Raw genomic sequence first — 15227 nt, 5'->3', positions numbered from 1 at the left:
CTGCTCTCTGAATAGCACCAAAGCCCCACTCCATTTTATAGAGGGAACAGTGTGGCCTGGCAGGTAACACAGATTTGCTCAAAGTTGTAGACCACGTGAGCAGCCCTGCTGAAAGCAGAAACCACCTCCCTCACTTCCAGTTCGAGTTCTTTCTATGAAAGACACGATCTGCCACCTACAATGGGCCTGGCACCGCCAGGCCTGCAGGCACACATGTGAACATTTCCCACCCCTGAGCTTCGAGGCCCCACTGAGGTTTAAACACCAGGCCCAGGGACAGCTCTCCCCTCAGCTCCCCCCAAGCTTCCTCCTTGACCCTGTCGCTCTCTTCTCTGTCTCCCCAGACGGACCTGACATTCGTTGGTGTGGTGGGCATGCTGGACCCGCCCCGCAAGGAGGTCACAGGCTCTATCCTCCTGTGCCGTGACGCTGGCATCCGAGTGATCATGATCACTGGGGACAACAAGGGCACAGCCATTGCCATCTGCCGACGAATTGGCATCTTCGAGGAGAACGAGGATGTGGCCGACCGAGCCTACACTGGCCGGGAGTTTGATGACCTGCCCCTGGCCGTGCAGCGGGAGGCCTGCAGACGCGCCTGCTGCTTTGCCCGCGTGGAGCCCTCCCACAAGTCGAAGATCGTGGAGTGTCTGCAGTCCTTCGATGAGATCACAGCGATGGTGAGAAGACTGGCGTGGGGCGGTCTGCTTAGCGTCTATTGAGATGACCGTCTTGGGGAGCTGGGGACCGAGGGAGGACGGGGCTGAGCGGGGGCCCTGGTGAGATGCACGGAGGGGAGGGATTCGGGCCCCGATGGAAGAGTCTCAAGGAGGGTATGAGGAGGGGGCCGGCACCCACCTTCTTTCCCTCCCCGCAGACAGGTGATGGCGTCAATGACGCCCCTGCCCTGAAGAAGGCGGAGATCGGCATTGCCATGGGATCCGGCACCGCCGTGGCCAAGACGGCCTCCGAGATGGTACTGGCCGACGACAACTTCTCCACCATCGTGGCTGCCGTGGAGGAGGGCCGCGCCATCTACAACAACATGAAGCAGTTCATCCGCTACCTCATCTCCTCCAATGTGGGAGAGGTGGTCTGGTGAGCAGCCAGGAAGGGCATCCAGGAGGAACTCGGGGCTGGTGGGGGGTGACCACAGGCCTGGGAGGCAAGACAGACGTGTGACCTCCTCCTTCTGGCAGCATCTTCCTGACAGCTGCCCTGGGGCTGCCTGAGGCCCTGATCCCCGTGCAGCTGCTGTGGGTGAACCTGGTGACAGACGGGCTCCCGGCCACAGCCCTGGGCTTCAACCCCCCAGACCTGGACATCATGGACCGGCCCCCCCGGAACCCCAAGGAGCCACTCATCAGTGGCTGGCTCTTCTTCCGCTACATGGCAATTGGGGGTGAGCAGGATGAGACCCCACACTCCTTGCCGACCCTCAGGGCTGATCCCCTCTCTGGGACACCAGCTTCCCCACAGCAGCCACTGCGGTGGGCCCTCTTCCTCCAGTGGTTGTTCATGGCCAGGAGGCCCTCTCAACTCCTCCCGTCTCCCCAGCCCTGGGCCCCCAACTCCCATCTTCTCTCCACCACAGCCTACGTGGGTGCAGCCACGGTGGGAGCAGCAGTCTGGTGGTTCCTGTACGCTGAGGACGGGCCTCACATCACCTACAGCCAGCTGGTAGGGCAGCACGGAGGGAAGTGGGAGGAGGCGAGGGGAGCAGGAGGGTGGCGTGGAGGCTTCCTCAGGACCCCAGCTTCTCCCCTCTCCTCCTGCAGACTCACTTCCTGAAGTGTACGGAGCACAACGCTGACTTTGAGGGTGTGGATTGTGAGGTCTTCGAGGCCCCCGAGCCCATGACCATGGCCTTGTCCGTGCTGGTTACCATCGAGATGTGCAATGCTCTCAACAGGTGGGGTCCGCGCACCCTCCCCCCACGGCCATCTGCAGGCCACCCTCCCCTGCTCACCACTTCTCTCCCCTTGTGCCTCCACCCCTGGCTCCGCCGGCCCGCCCCCTTGCAGCCTGTCTGAGAACCAGTCCCTCCTGCGGATGCCGCCCTGGGCGAACATCTGGCTGCTGGGCTCCATCTGCCTTTCCATGTCCCTCCACTTCCTCATCCTCTACGTGGATCCTCTGCCGGTAAGCCTTCCTCTGGCCAGGGGCCGCCTGCCCCCCTCCACAGGGGGCCTCTGCAGGGGTCCACGACCACGACCCCTGCAGAGGGAGGAGGGCGGGGTCAGGCTGGCACAGTGGCAGCTCCTCGGCTCCTTCTCACTGCCCTTCCCGCCTCCTCCCAGGTGATCTTCAAGCTGAAGGCCCTGGACGTGGCCCACTGGCTCATGGTCTTCAAGATCTCGTTACCAGTCATCGGGCTTGATGAACTCCTCAAGTTCATTGCTCGGAACTACCTGGAGGGTAAGAGCGCACCGCCCTCAGCCCTGTCAGCCCCTGGGCCCTCCCTCTAGGCCGCGAAGGCACCTGCCCCGCTTCCTTGTCAGGTGGGTGAGTTCCCGGGGCCCCAGCAGGCCCCGTGTCCTCCGCCGAGGGGCGCACCCAGCCCCTGCCCCCCCTTTGCCCGCTCCTCCGAGCCCGGGGCAGACACGGTCTCCTTGGCGCCCCAAAGCCTCCTCAGCCCTCTTGGTCCCCTGCGCCCACCTCCCTCCCTCGATAATGGCTGTCTCTCTGTCCTCTCTGGCCGTAGGATAACTCATTTCCCCCTCCTCCATCTCTCTGAGCCGTGTCACAGGTATCACCCCCCTTCTTGCCCGTGCCCTAGCTGCTGTGCCCCCCCTGCCCACCCCTCTCCCCCTCAGGCGGCGCCGGGGTCACGTGCCCTCGCAGCTCCACCTGGAGCCACTGCCGCTGGAGCCACTGCCGCCGCCGCCACTGCCGCGCTTCCAAGTGGGGCTGGGCTGCTGCCCTTACTCTGCGGGGCCGGCACTGCCCGCCCCCAGGCACCACTGTCTGCTACGCTGCGCTGCGTCGCGCTGGCTGGCCGCTGAGCCGTCTGCCGCTGGGGCTGCAGTGGCTGGGGGTGGGGGGCTGGGGACACAGGTGAGTGGGGGTGGCGGGGGGCCTCCAGGTGAGTGTGCTGGGGGACAGGGACAGGTAGGGAGCTGGGAGGGACTTCTCTCCTGTGCCGCCCCACCACCAGTCTCATCCTTCCCCTTCTCCTTCCAGATCCAGAAGATGAAAGAAGGAAGTAACCAGTCCTTTTGCCCTCCCTTCCCCACCCTGATAGTGACGCGTCTTCAGCCAGAGCTGTGGCACAGGCCTCCACCACGTGCCCCCCAGCCCAACATTCTTGTTTATAAACATAATGTCCCCTTCACGTCTCCTCCCCCTCAGCAACCGCCCCCCCCACCTTTTGCCCTTGTAAAACCTCCCCTCCCTGACCCCGTGGGGCTTGCAGGGACAAGGCGACCGACTGAGCTGAGCTGCTTATTTATTGAAAATAAATGACAGAAAAATCTGGCCTTGTCTCCGTGCACACCTTGGGGCCTGGTTCGGGCCCCTGGGGACAAGCATCTTAGTGTCATGCAGTCCAGGAAGCAGCCACCTGTCCCAGGGCGCGTGTGTGGAGGGACCCGGGGACACGACCCAGGGCTCCCAGCCACCACTCACACCTCGGCTGTGCCTCGGGAAGGGGACGGAGGTAACAGGCATGGCTGTTAGGCTGGGTGGGGGCCGGGGGCGGGAGGCTTGGAGCCCAGGAGGCAGCATAGCAGCCAGAAAGCCACAGGGCTGAGCCTGCCCCTCTGGTTTCCAGAGGGGGTTGGGACCCTCACCCAGGGGTCATCTTTGGAAGCAGAAGGCCCCGCCACCCCTGGGAGGAGGCGCTGGAGGGACAGGGCAGTGGTGGCCCCGTCACCTCAACCCCAGGCTTGGAGAGGGTGAAGACTCCATCCTGAGACCCCCAAAGCCTCAGCCTCACGGTTCAGGAGTGGAGAAAGACGGTCTCCCCCCAGGGTGGGCGGTGCTGGCCCCTCAGGTGTCCTTGATGTCCCTGACGTCCCTGAGGGGCGCCTCGTCCATGATGCTGCGCACTTGCTCCAGACTCTCTGCCTGGCGGATCCGTTCCAGGCGCACCTGTGGGGGCCGGCGAGGGAGGCAGAGGGCCCTCGGTGGGAAAATGCAACCTCCACCCCATCGGCCAGCCCCCTGAGGGGCAAGAGCACGGGACCAGTGTACCCAGGGGCCTCACCTCCCCCAACCCCCAGTGAAAATGGGTTCAAGGGAAGAAATGGATCCTAAGAGAGCAGCCTGAGGAAGGGTGGGCAGGGGCAGGTGGAAGTGACATGATGAGCATGGGGCACGTCGGCGTGCCAGGCCCTGGGCCACGGGCTTCGCACCACCGACAAAGATGGAAGCACAAGATCTTCAACGTTTTTTGAGCACTAGCTCAGAGGAAAGGACCATGCCAGCCCCAGAGGGAGGGAGAGGCCTCTTCTAACTGGGAGACTATCCTTGCAAGACGGAGGACAAGTCACCTGGAGTCATGCCAGTCTGGTGGGGAGGGGACACGCCGTACCTGCAAGGCCTGGGACAGTCGTACGAAATCCCTCTGCACTTGCTCACTGGTCTCCAGCTCAGCCTGCAGCCGCAGCATCTTTGCCCTCTGTTCCGAGAGGAGGTCTGTGAGCTGGGCCTGGGGGCACAGGACATAGAGCTGGGGCCCTGGGCTGAAGAAACAGGATGTCTGGACAGGGTAACCCCTTCAATATCGCCCCGATCCTCACCTCTTCTGTGCGGCCCGAGCCCGGTGGCTGCCTCAGGACTTCCTGCTGCCTGGCCTAAGGGAGACATAAAGGGCAGCAGGGGCTGGTGAGGGTCTTCTCCATGCTGCCACCCTCCTCCGCCATCCCGGCCTGGCCCAGGTCCTGCCTCACCTTGCTCTGCTCCTGCTGGACCCGCTCCATCTCCATCCTCAGGCTGCACAGGGAGGCTGGGAAGTCAGGCAGGGCCAAGACGTCAGGCCCACGCCCTCTCTCCTTCCCCGCCCCACCCGGTCCGGCACAGGCTCCAGCCCATACTCACCCTCTAACACCTCTGTGCGGAAAGGAAAGAAAGAGGGGTCAAGGCTCATCATTCTCGCACTGCGTCCTCTCTCCCCTCCTGGTGCCCAGGCAGTCCCCGAGAGGGTGGGGACTCAGCCTCCCGGGGAGCCAGGGTGGGGTGGCTCGCCGCCTCCTCCCTCACCTGTCTCCTCCCGCTGCACCCTGAGCTGCCCCTCCAGGCTGGCCCTCGCCGCCGTCTCTTCCTCCAGTGCCTCCCGCAGGGTCACAATCTCAATCCGCAGCCGCTCGGCCTCGTGCTCCTGGGCCTGCTGGTGGGCCCGCGCCTCCTGCTGCGTGCGGCGCACGAGCTGCCGCAGCTCCTGGAAGGATGCAAGTCACGGGCTGGGTGCGGGGCCAGCTGGGGGCCAGCGGCTAGAAGGGGATTGTGGGGAGGGGAAAGGAAGGAAAGAAGGAAGAAAACATAACAGAGGAAACAACCCAAACACCCATCGTGGGGAGACTGGACAAATACCCTGGGACGGCAGTGAATATTTTCCCGCAGCACAACCCGGGGTGGAGGACCCTCGGGAGCGGTGCTGAGTGAAAGCTCCAAGAGACTACCCAGAGCAAGATTCTGAGTTTTTATAACTAAAAACAACTAAAGTTAGCACTCCACGGTTTAGGCAGACGTGTATATGTAATAAAAACAATCCCAAAGAAGGGCAAGGGAATGATAAAGCTCAGGACGGCAGAAACAGAGCCAAGGAACACGGGGCGGGGCGCATGTAAGGCGATGTCAGTTATAGTTCTCAAGGTGGGCAAGGGTTCCGGCTGATGTTCATATTTTTAATAAATTCAATCAGCAGAGGCCACGCACAGATCAATGATGACAGCTTGTTATGAACCAAAGATTATGATGAATTCAATTTTGTGGATCTCACATCACTTAAAAATAACAAGCCAAATTACTGCTTCCTTTGCGTCAAGCATTCTGTTAACTCATTTTCTCTCCGTGCTGATGCTGGGACGGGGTGTGGTCCCATTTGGCAGAGGAGGAAACTGAGCCTTAGAAAAGTTGAGTGAGTTGGCCATGGTGACGCAGCTAATACACAGCAGCCTGGGTCCATCCCCGATTCCCGTGGCCCCAGGCCAATGCTTTGCTGTGCGTGGAGAGGAAGGGCCTGTCCCCGCCCTTACCAGCAGCGAGCTGGGCAGCGAGTCCTCCTGGCCCTCATCCTGCTCCAGGCCCCGGGGGGCTGAAGACGGCGGCTGCTCAGCCCGGAGCCCTTGGTTTTCCTCAGTCAGTCGCTTTACCTCGTGGCTCAGGCACTTGTGCGAGGTGGCCAGCTCTGCCTGGGGATGGACAGTTAGGGCGAGGCGATGAGGGGACAGGGGGTCTCCAGTCTCCCGTGAGGCCAAAGCCTGAACACTCCTCCCAGTGTTCAGGAAGGAGAGCCAGGAAGCCCACGCCCTCCTTCTAGGCTGAGAAAGAAAGAAACACCCTTTAGTAAGCATCTTTGCCTCCCAAGCTCTTTTTTTTTTGGCCACACCACGTGGCTCACGGGATCTTAGTTCCCTGACCAGGGATCGAACCTGGGCCCCCTGCAGTGGAAGCGCAGAGTCTTAACCACTGGACTGCCAGGGAACTCCCTCAAGCTCTTTCTACACCCTCCTCGATGACTTGGAGGTCACACAGCGGCAGCCACAGGCCACATCGGGTGTTTTATTTGGTCCATATGGGTGTTTTTAAACCTTAAACAAGTGCAACATTAAAAACTGGGAGACTACACACAAACATCCGGATCTCTGGCTTCTCCTGATAGATGAGAAAACCAGGCAGCATCAAGCCTGCACTCCTATGCGCCACGGGCAGCAAGTCAAGGGGCACTAGCTCCCTTTACAGGGTCTCTTGGTTTGCCCTGCTGCTCCTTCCTGCCTCACACGTGGCCCAGTTCAATCATCTGCCTCTCCTGTCTGGTCTCAGGAAGTATCTGATTTTGCAATCCCTGCTTTTCATTCTCACAACTCTGCAAGCTAGGATGCATTATCTCAATTTCAAGGCATCAAGGCTGAGGCTCTGGGCTTGTGGGATTAGCTCAAGACCACAGAGTGAGTGCGTGGTGGGTTCTTCTGAATCAGTACCAGGTGCCCTTGAAACCCTTTTACCCACCTGGCACCAACTCCAGGGCAAAGCCAGAACGGCTGGTGGGGCGGGAGGGGCAGGGGGCGAGGCAGGACAGGTGCCTCAACCTTCCACGTGCCCCCCTCAACCAATTCCCACCCCACTCCTCTCGCTCCCGTCCCGGCCCCCAGCCCTCACCATCTGCAGCTGAACCCGCTCCTGGGCCTGGCTCACGGTCCCCTGCAGGGTCCGCAGCAGCTGCTCTGAGTTCTGGACCTGGGCCAGGAGCACCTGCATCTGTGGGTGGAAGGGGGGGCGAGGGTGAGGCCGGGCCAGGACGAGGCAGGGAGCGGAGGCCCTGCGGAGCAGAGGCTGAACCCACCTGCTTGGCGCAGTCCTCGTTGCTCCGTCTCAGGCCCTCTTGCAGCTCGTCCCGCTCCCGGCTGATGCTCTCCAGGTCCTTCTGCAGCTGCCGCCCCTGCCACAGACGCCGGCCTCAGCCTCGACCGCCAAGGGGAGGCCTTCCCTCCTCACCAGACCTCTCACGCCTTGCCCCCTGCACCTCGGTGGGCAGTGCCATCATCCACCCAGTCGTTCAAGCCAAAAGCCCAGGAATGGATGCTGACTCTTCTAAGTCCTCCACTCCCCAGCTCCAACCCACCAGCCGGCCCTGCCCGGCGGCCTCCAAAGTCGATTCCAAATCCACCCATTTCTCTCCACCTCTGCTGCCATCTCCTGGTCTCAGTCACTACCTTTCTCTAAACTATGTCAAGCATTGCCCTCCCAACGGGTCACCACCCTGCTTCTCCCGTTGCCCCCTCCCCCAACTGCAGTCCATTCCTACCCAAAGGCCTCAGTGACCTGTTAAAAGCCTAGAGCAGAGAAGGCTTCTCCCTGCCTGACACGCCACAGAGGCTTCCTGCAGCTTCTCCTCTAAGATGCAAACTCCATGGCTGGCCCCAAGGCCAAGGCCGACCTCCTGTGACCCCTGCCTGCCTTTCTGACCTCATATCTCTTCCCCTCCTCTGTGGCCTTCCTGTTCCTCAGACACACTGTGGTCTGTCCGTCCCCTGGGCCTTGGAACCTGCAGTTCCTTTGGTCCCTGATCTTCAAAAAGCACCTCTTTTTCCAGCCAGGATGGTCTCCTGCATTGCCAGTCTCTACCCCACGACCCTATTAAGTCTTGTTCTGGGTGTCTCACCCTGTGACACTGTCTTCCTCATGTGCCCATGTGCATGTTTGGGCCTGGCTCCCTCACTAGAGGAAGCTCCAAGAGGGTGGGAGTTTTCTTCTTTACTGTAGGATCCCCAGCTCTAGCTCAGGGCCTGGACATAGTAGGTGCTCAGTAAGTACTTGAAGCAAGAGACGGATGGGTGCACGTCGGCAGCCCACTCCGCCCACTCCACTCACCTCCACCTGCAGCTGCTCCCACTGGTTGTCTGGGACAAGCTGGTAACCGGGAGGGGGCAGGTAGATGCCCTCAGGGACCAGGGTGCCCGTGGACACCAGAGAGGCTGTCTCCTCCTGCTCGGGGCTCAGGCCATGGCGGCTGCGGGGCAGGGAGGCGCTGCCGCTGGCCCCACCGCCGAGGGAGAAGGAGGAGATGGAGGCGCTGTCATCACAGTTATGGGCGAAGGCCTCGGCCGCCGCGCCCCCGTCTCCACTCAGCTCCTCGAGAGGCTCCAGTGGGGGAGATGGGTCCCGGGACAGGAGCAACTCCGTGGAGCCGTGCAGGGAAGGGGGATGCCGGGGACGTCTCTAGGGAGAGGGGGCAGGGAAGAGGCTGGGGGGCCAGGGTCCTGCGGCGCCCCTTCTTCCCTCAGTGCCCCCTGGCCACCCCCTCACCTGGATCTCTTGGATCAGCTCCTCTGCCCTCAGCAATTTCGCCTTCAGCTCCTCAATCTCCTGCTCCATGGGCAACACGATCTCCCGCAGCTTCTCCGAGTCTTCGTGGGCCTGAGGAAGGGGGGTTGGGCAGTGACTGTCCCCCCTCCCGACTGCAGGACCCTCAGGACTGTTCAGAGCTTTCCCTCCAAGCACGTCAGCTCTTCTAATCCTCCCAAGAAGGCACCGTCCACCCCCATTTTATTTATTTAATTTTTAAATATTTTATTTATTATTTTTGGCTGTGTTGGGTCTTCGTTGCTGCGCGCGGGCTTTCTCTCGTTGCGGCGAGCGGGGGCTACTCTTCGTTGCAGTGCACAGGCTTCTTATCGCAGTGGCTTCTCTTGCTGTGGAGCAGGGGCTCTAGGCGCGCGGGCTTCAGCGGTTGCGGCACACGGGCTCAGTAGTTGTGGCTCGCGGGCTCTAGGGCGCAGGCTCAGTAGTTGTGGCGCATGGGCTTCGTTGCTCCACAGCATGTGGGATCCTCCAGGACCAGGGCTCGAACCCATGTCCCCTGCATTGGCAGGCAGATTCTTAATCACTGCGCCACCAGGGAAGTTCCCACCCCCATTTTAGAGAGAGGAACACAGAGGTTCTGAGAGCTTACATGACTTGCCCCAGGTCACACGGTACAGAGCCAAAGTCATAACTACCTTCCTGTTGCCCATTTGTAGCGTGACATACTTTTCTTCCCCAACATCATGTATCCTTTTTTCTTTTATCATAGAACGTCACATTTTTAGTTGGGCTCATGACCTGAATTCTAGAATACCATCTACATGTCTCAGCTTCCCTATAACTAAGCATGGCCATATGACTAAGTTCCAGCTATGAGATGTAGGCATATGTGTCAGGTGCAACTTCCAGGACAACTCCTCAAAGGGAGAGGGTGTGTTTTTTACTCCTCCTCCTCCTTCTTGCTGGCTAAAATGTGGACGTGACGGCTGGTGCTCAAGCAGTCATCTTGGACCATGAGGCAGTAGGCTACCTATGGCAAAACAGCAACATAGGAGGAGCCTGGGTTCCTATTGACTTGTTGAGCTGCCACATCAGTCCTGGAATGTCTACCTGTGGTTCTAAGAAAAACAGACTTCTATCTTATTTAAGCCACTGTTGATTTGGGTTTTCAAACTTTGTCCTAATCAATATGTCTTCCCATATTCCCATCACCGGCATATTTCTGGCCACTTCTTTTCAGTCTTTTCAGGTTTGGGATCCTGTTGAACTTGCACAGCCAACAGCCTCTGGACACCTCCACCTGGATGTTGCACAGGCTCCTCTGTCCAAGTACAGCCAAATCTGAACCAACTCATGATGCCGTTTCTCCTCCCATAAGCGCTAGGTTGGCGAGAATGACCCTGCTATCCACCCAGCTGTCCGAGGCAGAAATCTGCCAGTCATCCATCCTCTTCCAAGTCATGCCATTTCTACCTCTTGAATCACTCAAAAACCCGTCTCAGACAAGTTCAGTTTGACCCTCCAAATCTCTTATGTGCACAGTGGCAACAGGTAGGGTAAGCCTGCATGCTCTGCAGATGCCCACGCAGTAGATGGACGCAAGGCCAGGACTGGAACTTCCCGACTCTGGGCCTGTGGCTCCTTCCACCGTACCAGGTAGCCTTAATTCAGCGGAGCCCTCTCCTCCACCACCCTGTGTAACCGCTCCCTGAGGAACACTCTGAATGCAAGTAAGTTGCTACTGCTGGCAACCCTCTGCTGGCAAACTATGGGTTGGAACCTTCCTTTCTTGGTCTCCTGTTTTGATCTTTGTCCTTCTAACCAGGCGACTTACTCCATCTGCCTGAGCCGCAGTTTCCTCACGTATAAAGTGAGGTAAGTACCTACCTCACAGGGCAGCTGTGTGGATCCAATGAGGGAAGATGTGAATTTGCTCTGAAAGATGAAGAGTTTGGTAATATGTGCTTCCTACAATTGTTCATGACAAGAATAATGGAGGCAATATACCACAGAGATTAAGAGCAAAGCTTTAGAACCAGACTGCCTAGATATGAAAATCCCAGATCTGCTCCTTTTTACGTGCATAACCTGGGGAGAATTACTAAACGTCTCTGAGCCTCACCTTACTCATCTGTCAAATGGATCTAATGGGCCCCTCTTTTAGGGGAAAGACTGGGGAGACTTGAGTCTGTCAAGCAGGTATTGCAATGCCTAGTGCATGAGAGGTATCCTTAAATGTTAGCTCCCTCCCCTCTACATGACATGACTTTTTTCTTTTTTTTGGCTGCGCCATGTGGCTTGCAGGATTTTAGTTCCCTGACCAGGGATCGAACCCGGGCCCCTGCAGTGAAAGCACAAGTCCTAACCACTGGACCGCCAGGGAATTCCCTACATGACTCTTCTTAATTTGGGAGGTAAACACACCTGGCCATCCCACTAGTAAGTGGCAAGCCAGGACCGTGCTGAGTACAGGTCTCGTGTATGTTATACCTAGAATTATTACTGGGTGCCCTGCTCCCAGTGATGTGGCAGTGGGACACAGATAATCCCTCTGCCCCACGGTCACCTTTGGCTGCTTCAACATATTTCCAAATCCCTGAGAAGGGGGCGGGTAGGCTATCCCAACCCCAACCTTTTCCATCTGCTTCTCCAAGGAATCCAGGGGGTGAGCCCTGGACAGCAGCTGCTTCAGGCGCCCCAGCTCCCGCTCCTTCTCCTCACGGTCCTGCTGCTGCTGCTGCCGCTCCTGCTTCAGAGACGCAATCTGGGCTTCATAGCTGCTGATGGAGTCTGGCGAGACAGGAAGGGCAGAGGAGACGGAGGGTCAGTGCGCCAGCCCTACCTGGGGGCGAGCGGGGGGCGCGCCATCACTGCCGCTCTCTGCAAGCCAATTTACCATAGCAGTGATGACAGTGGACTTTGTGGTGGGATGGTCCTGGGCAATCAGTTAGCCTCTCTGCATAATGTCCTCGGCCAGGGATTATCCCACTGGCTTGTTACAGGATCAAATGACATGATATCTGGAAGGGGTTCAGCCCTCTTCCTGGTACATAATAAATGCTAAAGATAGGCTATCTGTTGCTATTAATACATACCAATAACAATCAATATCTAATAAGGGTCATAAATATTCACTCTGGACTAGACTCTGAGCTGGGCTCTGGAAATAGAGAAATTAATCAAACACAAACCCTGACACCAGGAGCCCACAGTCCAATGAGGAAGACAGCCGTGGAAATAGTTACGAAGCAGTGTGAGGAGAGCTCGTGAAAGGACCACTCCTGGGCTTGCGGATCCCAGAGGAAAGAGCCCCTCACTCTGCCTGCCTGTCCAGGAGAGACACCAGCAAGTGGTGAAGGATGGAAAGGACACATTAAGTAACAGGAGCAAAGGCTCACAGGTGGGAAGGTGGATGGTGTGGCTGGGGCATGGTGGGCACATTGGAAAAACTGGAGTGAAGATGTAGGAGGAGATGCTGGGAAGGGTGGAGAGGGTGGCCGTGAATGGCTGCTAAGGCCTTGAATGCCACACCAAGGAGTTTGGGATTTATCCTACATGTCAGTGGGAGGTAAAGGGATGCTGAGCGGAACATGGTCATTTTTCATTTGCATAGTTATTTATTTTAACACGTACTAACATTAGAAGTAAGGGTTCTGTTGCCAGACTGCCTGAGTTCAAACCTCCTTTCTATCTGTATGACCTTAGGCAAGTTATCTAACCTCTCTGGGCCTCAGAGCTTCCTCTGTAAAATGGAGATGGATAATAGTGCGTAACTCATAGAGATTATTATGAATATTAAATACTCATAAAGCATTTAGTTCAGTGCCTGGCACTCAATAAATGTTAGTTATTATTATTATTACTATTATTATTATTTAAGACACAGTTCCTTATAGGGACAGGAAGTTCCCTTTAAAATAAATGTATATAGGTTTTTTAAAAGTGGATCTATTTAAAGAAAAATATTAAGTAGATGACAGGGTAAGTCATACAAGGACAACCATGTTGCATAGATGGCACAGGGATGCCTGAAATGTGGGGAACCATGGCCCCAGAGAAGTCTGGAGCCAGGAGCAGTTGTTAGAAAGGGAAATGACATGGTGGGATGGGAATTGTAGGAAGTTTACTCTGGAAGTCAATGTCAAGGCCAGATTATAGAGGGAGACTTGTAAGAAGGCTGGGACAACAGTCCGGGGGAGTTGACGAGAGCTTTGCTACAGCAGTGGCAGTGGAAGCAAAGGGGTGGGATGCAACTGGGAGCTATTGCAGAGACTCTGGCCTTGGACTAGAGGAGAAGGGGAATGGAGGAAAAGAAGCTGGGGGATCTGGGACAAGGGGAGCGGATGCATCCCAACTACAGAGGATGAGAGGCAGAGAAGTCGGTGCATGTGGGGCGGGGTGGCGGGGAGGTTGTGCGCAGATGTAGGGGTGTTTGGGGAGGAAAGGAAACCAGATGAGACTTACAGAGCCTAGGCCCAGGGCCAAGTCTGAAGGCCAGAGGCTCAAACGAGTTCTCAGGGAACTGAGAAGCTGCTCACTTTCAGGGTTGATCAGTCATCAGTGAGGGACAAGAAATGACATGACATGGGGCCAGGGAACAGGTAGCAGCTCCGAGCTAAACTTAGCTGGAACTGACAGAGCTGCTGCTAGCGCAGGCAGCGCCGCTATGCAAATCAGAAAAGGGCGCGTCTCCCTCTGAGCCCCTGGGTCTGCCCTGCGCTAGGCAGCCCTGCTAACGTACCCCACAGGTGTAGGTTATGCCCCCTGACCCCTTTCTTGTCATGCACTCCCCCTTATGGGGGCTGAGGGAGTCTGGGAGGAGTGCCTGCCTCACCTTTCAGGATGGCCTGCAGCGAGGCCACCTCCTCTTGGCATTGCCGCTGCACTGCAGCCACAGCCTCGGCCTTCGTGCTCTCGCTCACCTCGGCCACAGCCTTCATGGTTTCCATTTCTGCCAGGGCGCCTGCCAGCTCAGCCCGAAGCCGGTCGAGCTCCGCTGACTCGGCCTCAACTTTTGCCCCCTCCGGGGGCTGGGGGTCCAGCGCTGTGAAGGACAGGGATCAGCCTCTTTTCTCATCACTCTCGGATTCCCAATATTCCCAGGGCATCAAATCCTCAACTTCTGCAACTTGGTACAGCAGCCAAGGTCCCTGCACCTTTACCTAGCCCCGCCCCACTCACCTGGCCCCTCCCCTTCCCCGACTCCTCCTCACCTAGCTCTGCCTAGTGTTGCATAGAGCCCCGCCTCTTCCTCCCTCGGTTCACCCAATCCCCTCTTTCCTCTGACACGACCCCTCCCTTCTAGTGGCTCGCCACTTGTCCACCTGGCTCCTCCCCTCCCACACTGGGCCCCACCTCTAACCTGGCACTGGCCCTCTCCCTAGAATCGCTAGACCACGCCCCCTCCGTCTTTCCCCGCCCCCCTCCCGGCGGCGTGGTCCCGCCCCTTTCTCCAGGCTCCCCCCACCACCCCCCACCCACCGACGCGGAGCTCGGCCCCGCCTCCGGCCTCGCCGCCCCTCGCGTGCATGGACGCGTCCTCACATACCGGCCTCCGGCTGCCGCCGCCGGCCATCCTCGCCCGCGGCCGGGCGCGCAGGTGCCGCCATCGCCTCCGCTCAAACGGCGGGTTCCCGCACTCCCTGGTGACGGCGCTCACCGCTTCCGGGTCCTCTCGGCTGTTTCCGGATCCGCTCGGCTGTTTCCGGATCGGCCCTGGGCTCGAGGCTGAGGCCGGAGTTGGGGAGGGGTGGCCGAGCCTCGGCCGAAGATTTCCGAGTGGACGCCCGGCCGCGGCCGCAGGTCCCGCCCCTCCCCGCCTTCTTTGTTGGGCAGCGGTGCTCGAGAAGGACGCCTGCCCTTCAAGCCCCGAAGTAGTTCTTTCGTCAAAGGCCTTTGGGCGTCTCCGCGTGACCTTGGAAGCTTTGCTCAAATTACACCTCCTCCGGGACGCCCACTGCCTCAGCCTAAGGAGGGCGAAGCTCTCGCGGTCTCTCCCAAGCCCCGGAGCTGACCCCTTTGATCGGTCCCTGGCCGCCCTTCCGCCAGAGCTTGGCTCACGTTACAGCGAATTGTGGTCTGGCCTCCCTGCACCTCCGCTTTCGTGGAGCGTCCCTCGGGGCAGGGCTGCTGGGTCGACTTCACTTTTCTGGGCGCCTGGGTCCCCGCGTAGTCAGTCGTAGAAGTCAGAAACGTCCATGTCCCCACCCCCACTTTGATATTCAGCCGGTCACCGCTTCCTGCTAATCTTCCCTCCACCTCCC

The 15227-nt window shown here is 58.5% G+C and overlaps 2 protein-coding genes across 14 annotated transcripts in view; one reads left to right on the top strand and one right to left on the bottom strand.

Moving 5' to 3' along the window:
- The window catches only part of ATP2A1 (ATPase sarcoplasmic/endoplasmic reticulum Ca2+ transporting 1), a 16451-nt gene extending 12974 nt beyond the window's left edge, over positions 1-3477 (top strand). The window contains exons 15-23 of one of the 2 annotated variants that reach the window (XM_082429350.1): positions 345-680; positions 878-1098; positions 1200-1402; positions 1595-1680; positions 1779-1912; positions 2025-2142; positions 2301-2418; positions 2705-2749; positions 3184-3477. In XM_082429350.1, the coding sequence (XP_082285476.1) occupies positions 345-680; positions 878-1098; positions 1200-1402; positions 1595-1680; positions 1779-1912; positions 2025-2142; positions 2301-2418; positions 2705-2709 (1221 nt within the window). In that variant the 3' untranslated portion in view covers positions 2710-2749; positions 3184-3477. The remainder of the gene's footprint in view (positions 1-344; positions 681-877; positions 1099-1199; positions 1403-1594; positions 1681-1778; positions 1913-2024; positions 2143-2300; positions 2419-2704; positions 2750-3183) is intronic. The other variant, XM_082429349.1, reaches the window with a different exon arrangement.
- Positions 3432-15227, bottom strand: RABEP2 (rabaptin, RAB GTPase binding effector protein 2). Of its 12 annotated transcripts, none has more exons than XM_082429362.1 (15): positions 14513-15179; positions 13799-14008; positions 11531-11754; positions 10852-10932; positions 8968-9078; positions 8533-8880; positions 7505-7600; positions 7321-7419; positions 6198-6482; positions 5203-5380; positions 5041-5052; positions 4893-4948; positions 4743-4796; positions 4535-4672; positions 3432-4092 (listed from the first exon to the last, which is right to left on the bottom strand). In XM_082429362.1, the coding sequence occupies exons 1-15, from the start codon at positions 14571-14573 to the stop codon at positions 3991-3993; spliced, it is 2055 nt and encodes a 684-aa protein (XP_082285488.1). In that variant the 5' UTR covers positions 14574-15179; the 3' UTR covers positions 3432-3990. The 12 variants fall into 12 exon arrangements, 11 of the variants coding, with proteins under 11 accessions (XP_082285488.1, XP_082285493.1, XP_082285495.1 ...); XM_082429367.1 differs by having other exon boundaries at positions 10852-10899; positions 14513-15178; XM_082429369.1 differs by having other exon boundaries at positions 10852-10899; positions 11597-11754; positions 14513-15176.

The sequence above is a fragment of the Balaenoptera physalus genome (assembly GCF_965194825.1).
Source record: "Balaenoptera physalus genome assembly, chromosome: 16".
Taxonomy (NCBI): domain Eukaryota; kingdom Metazoa; phylum Chordata; class Mammalia; order Artiodactyla; family Balaenopteridae; genus Balaenoptera; species Balaenoptera physalus.
This window is presented reverse-complemented; position numbering and strand designations above follow the sequence as displayed.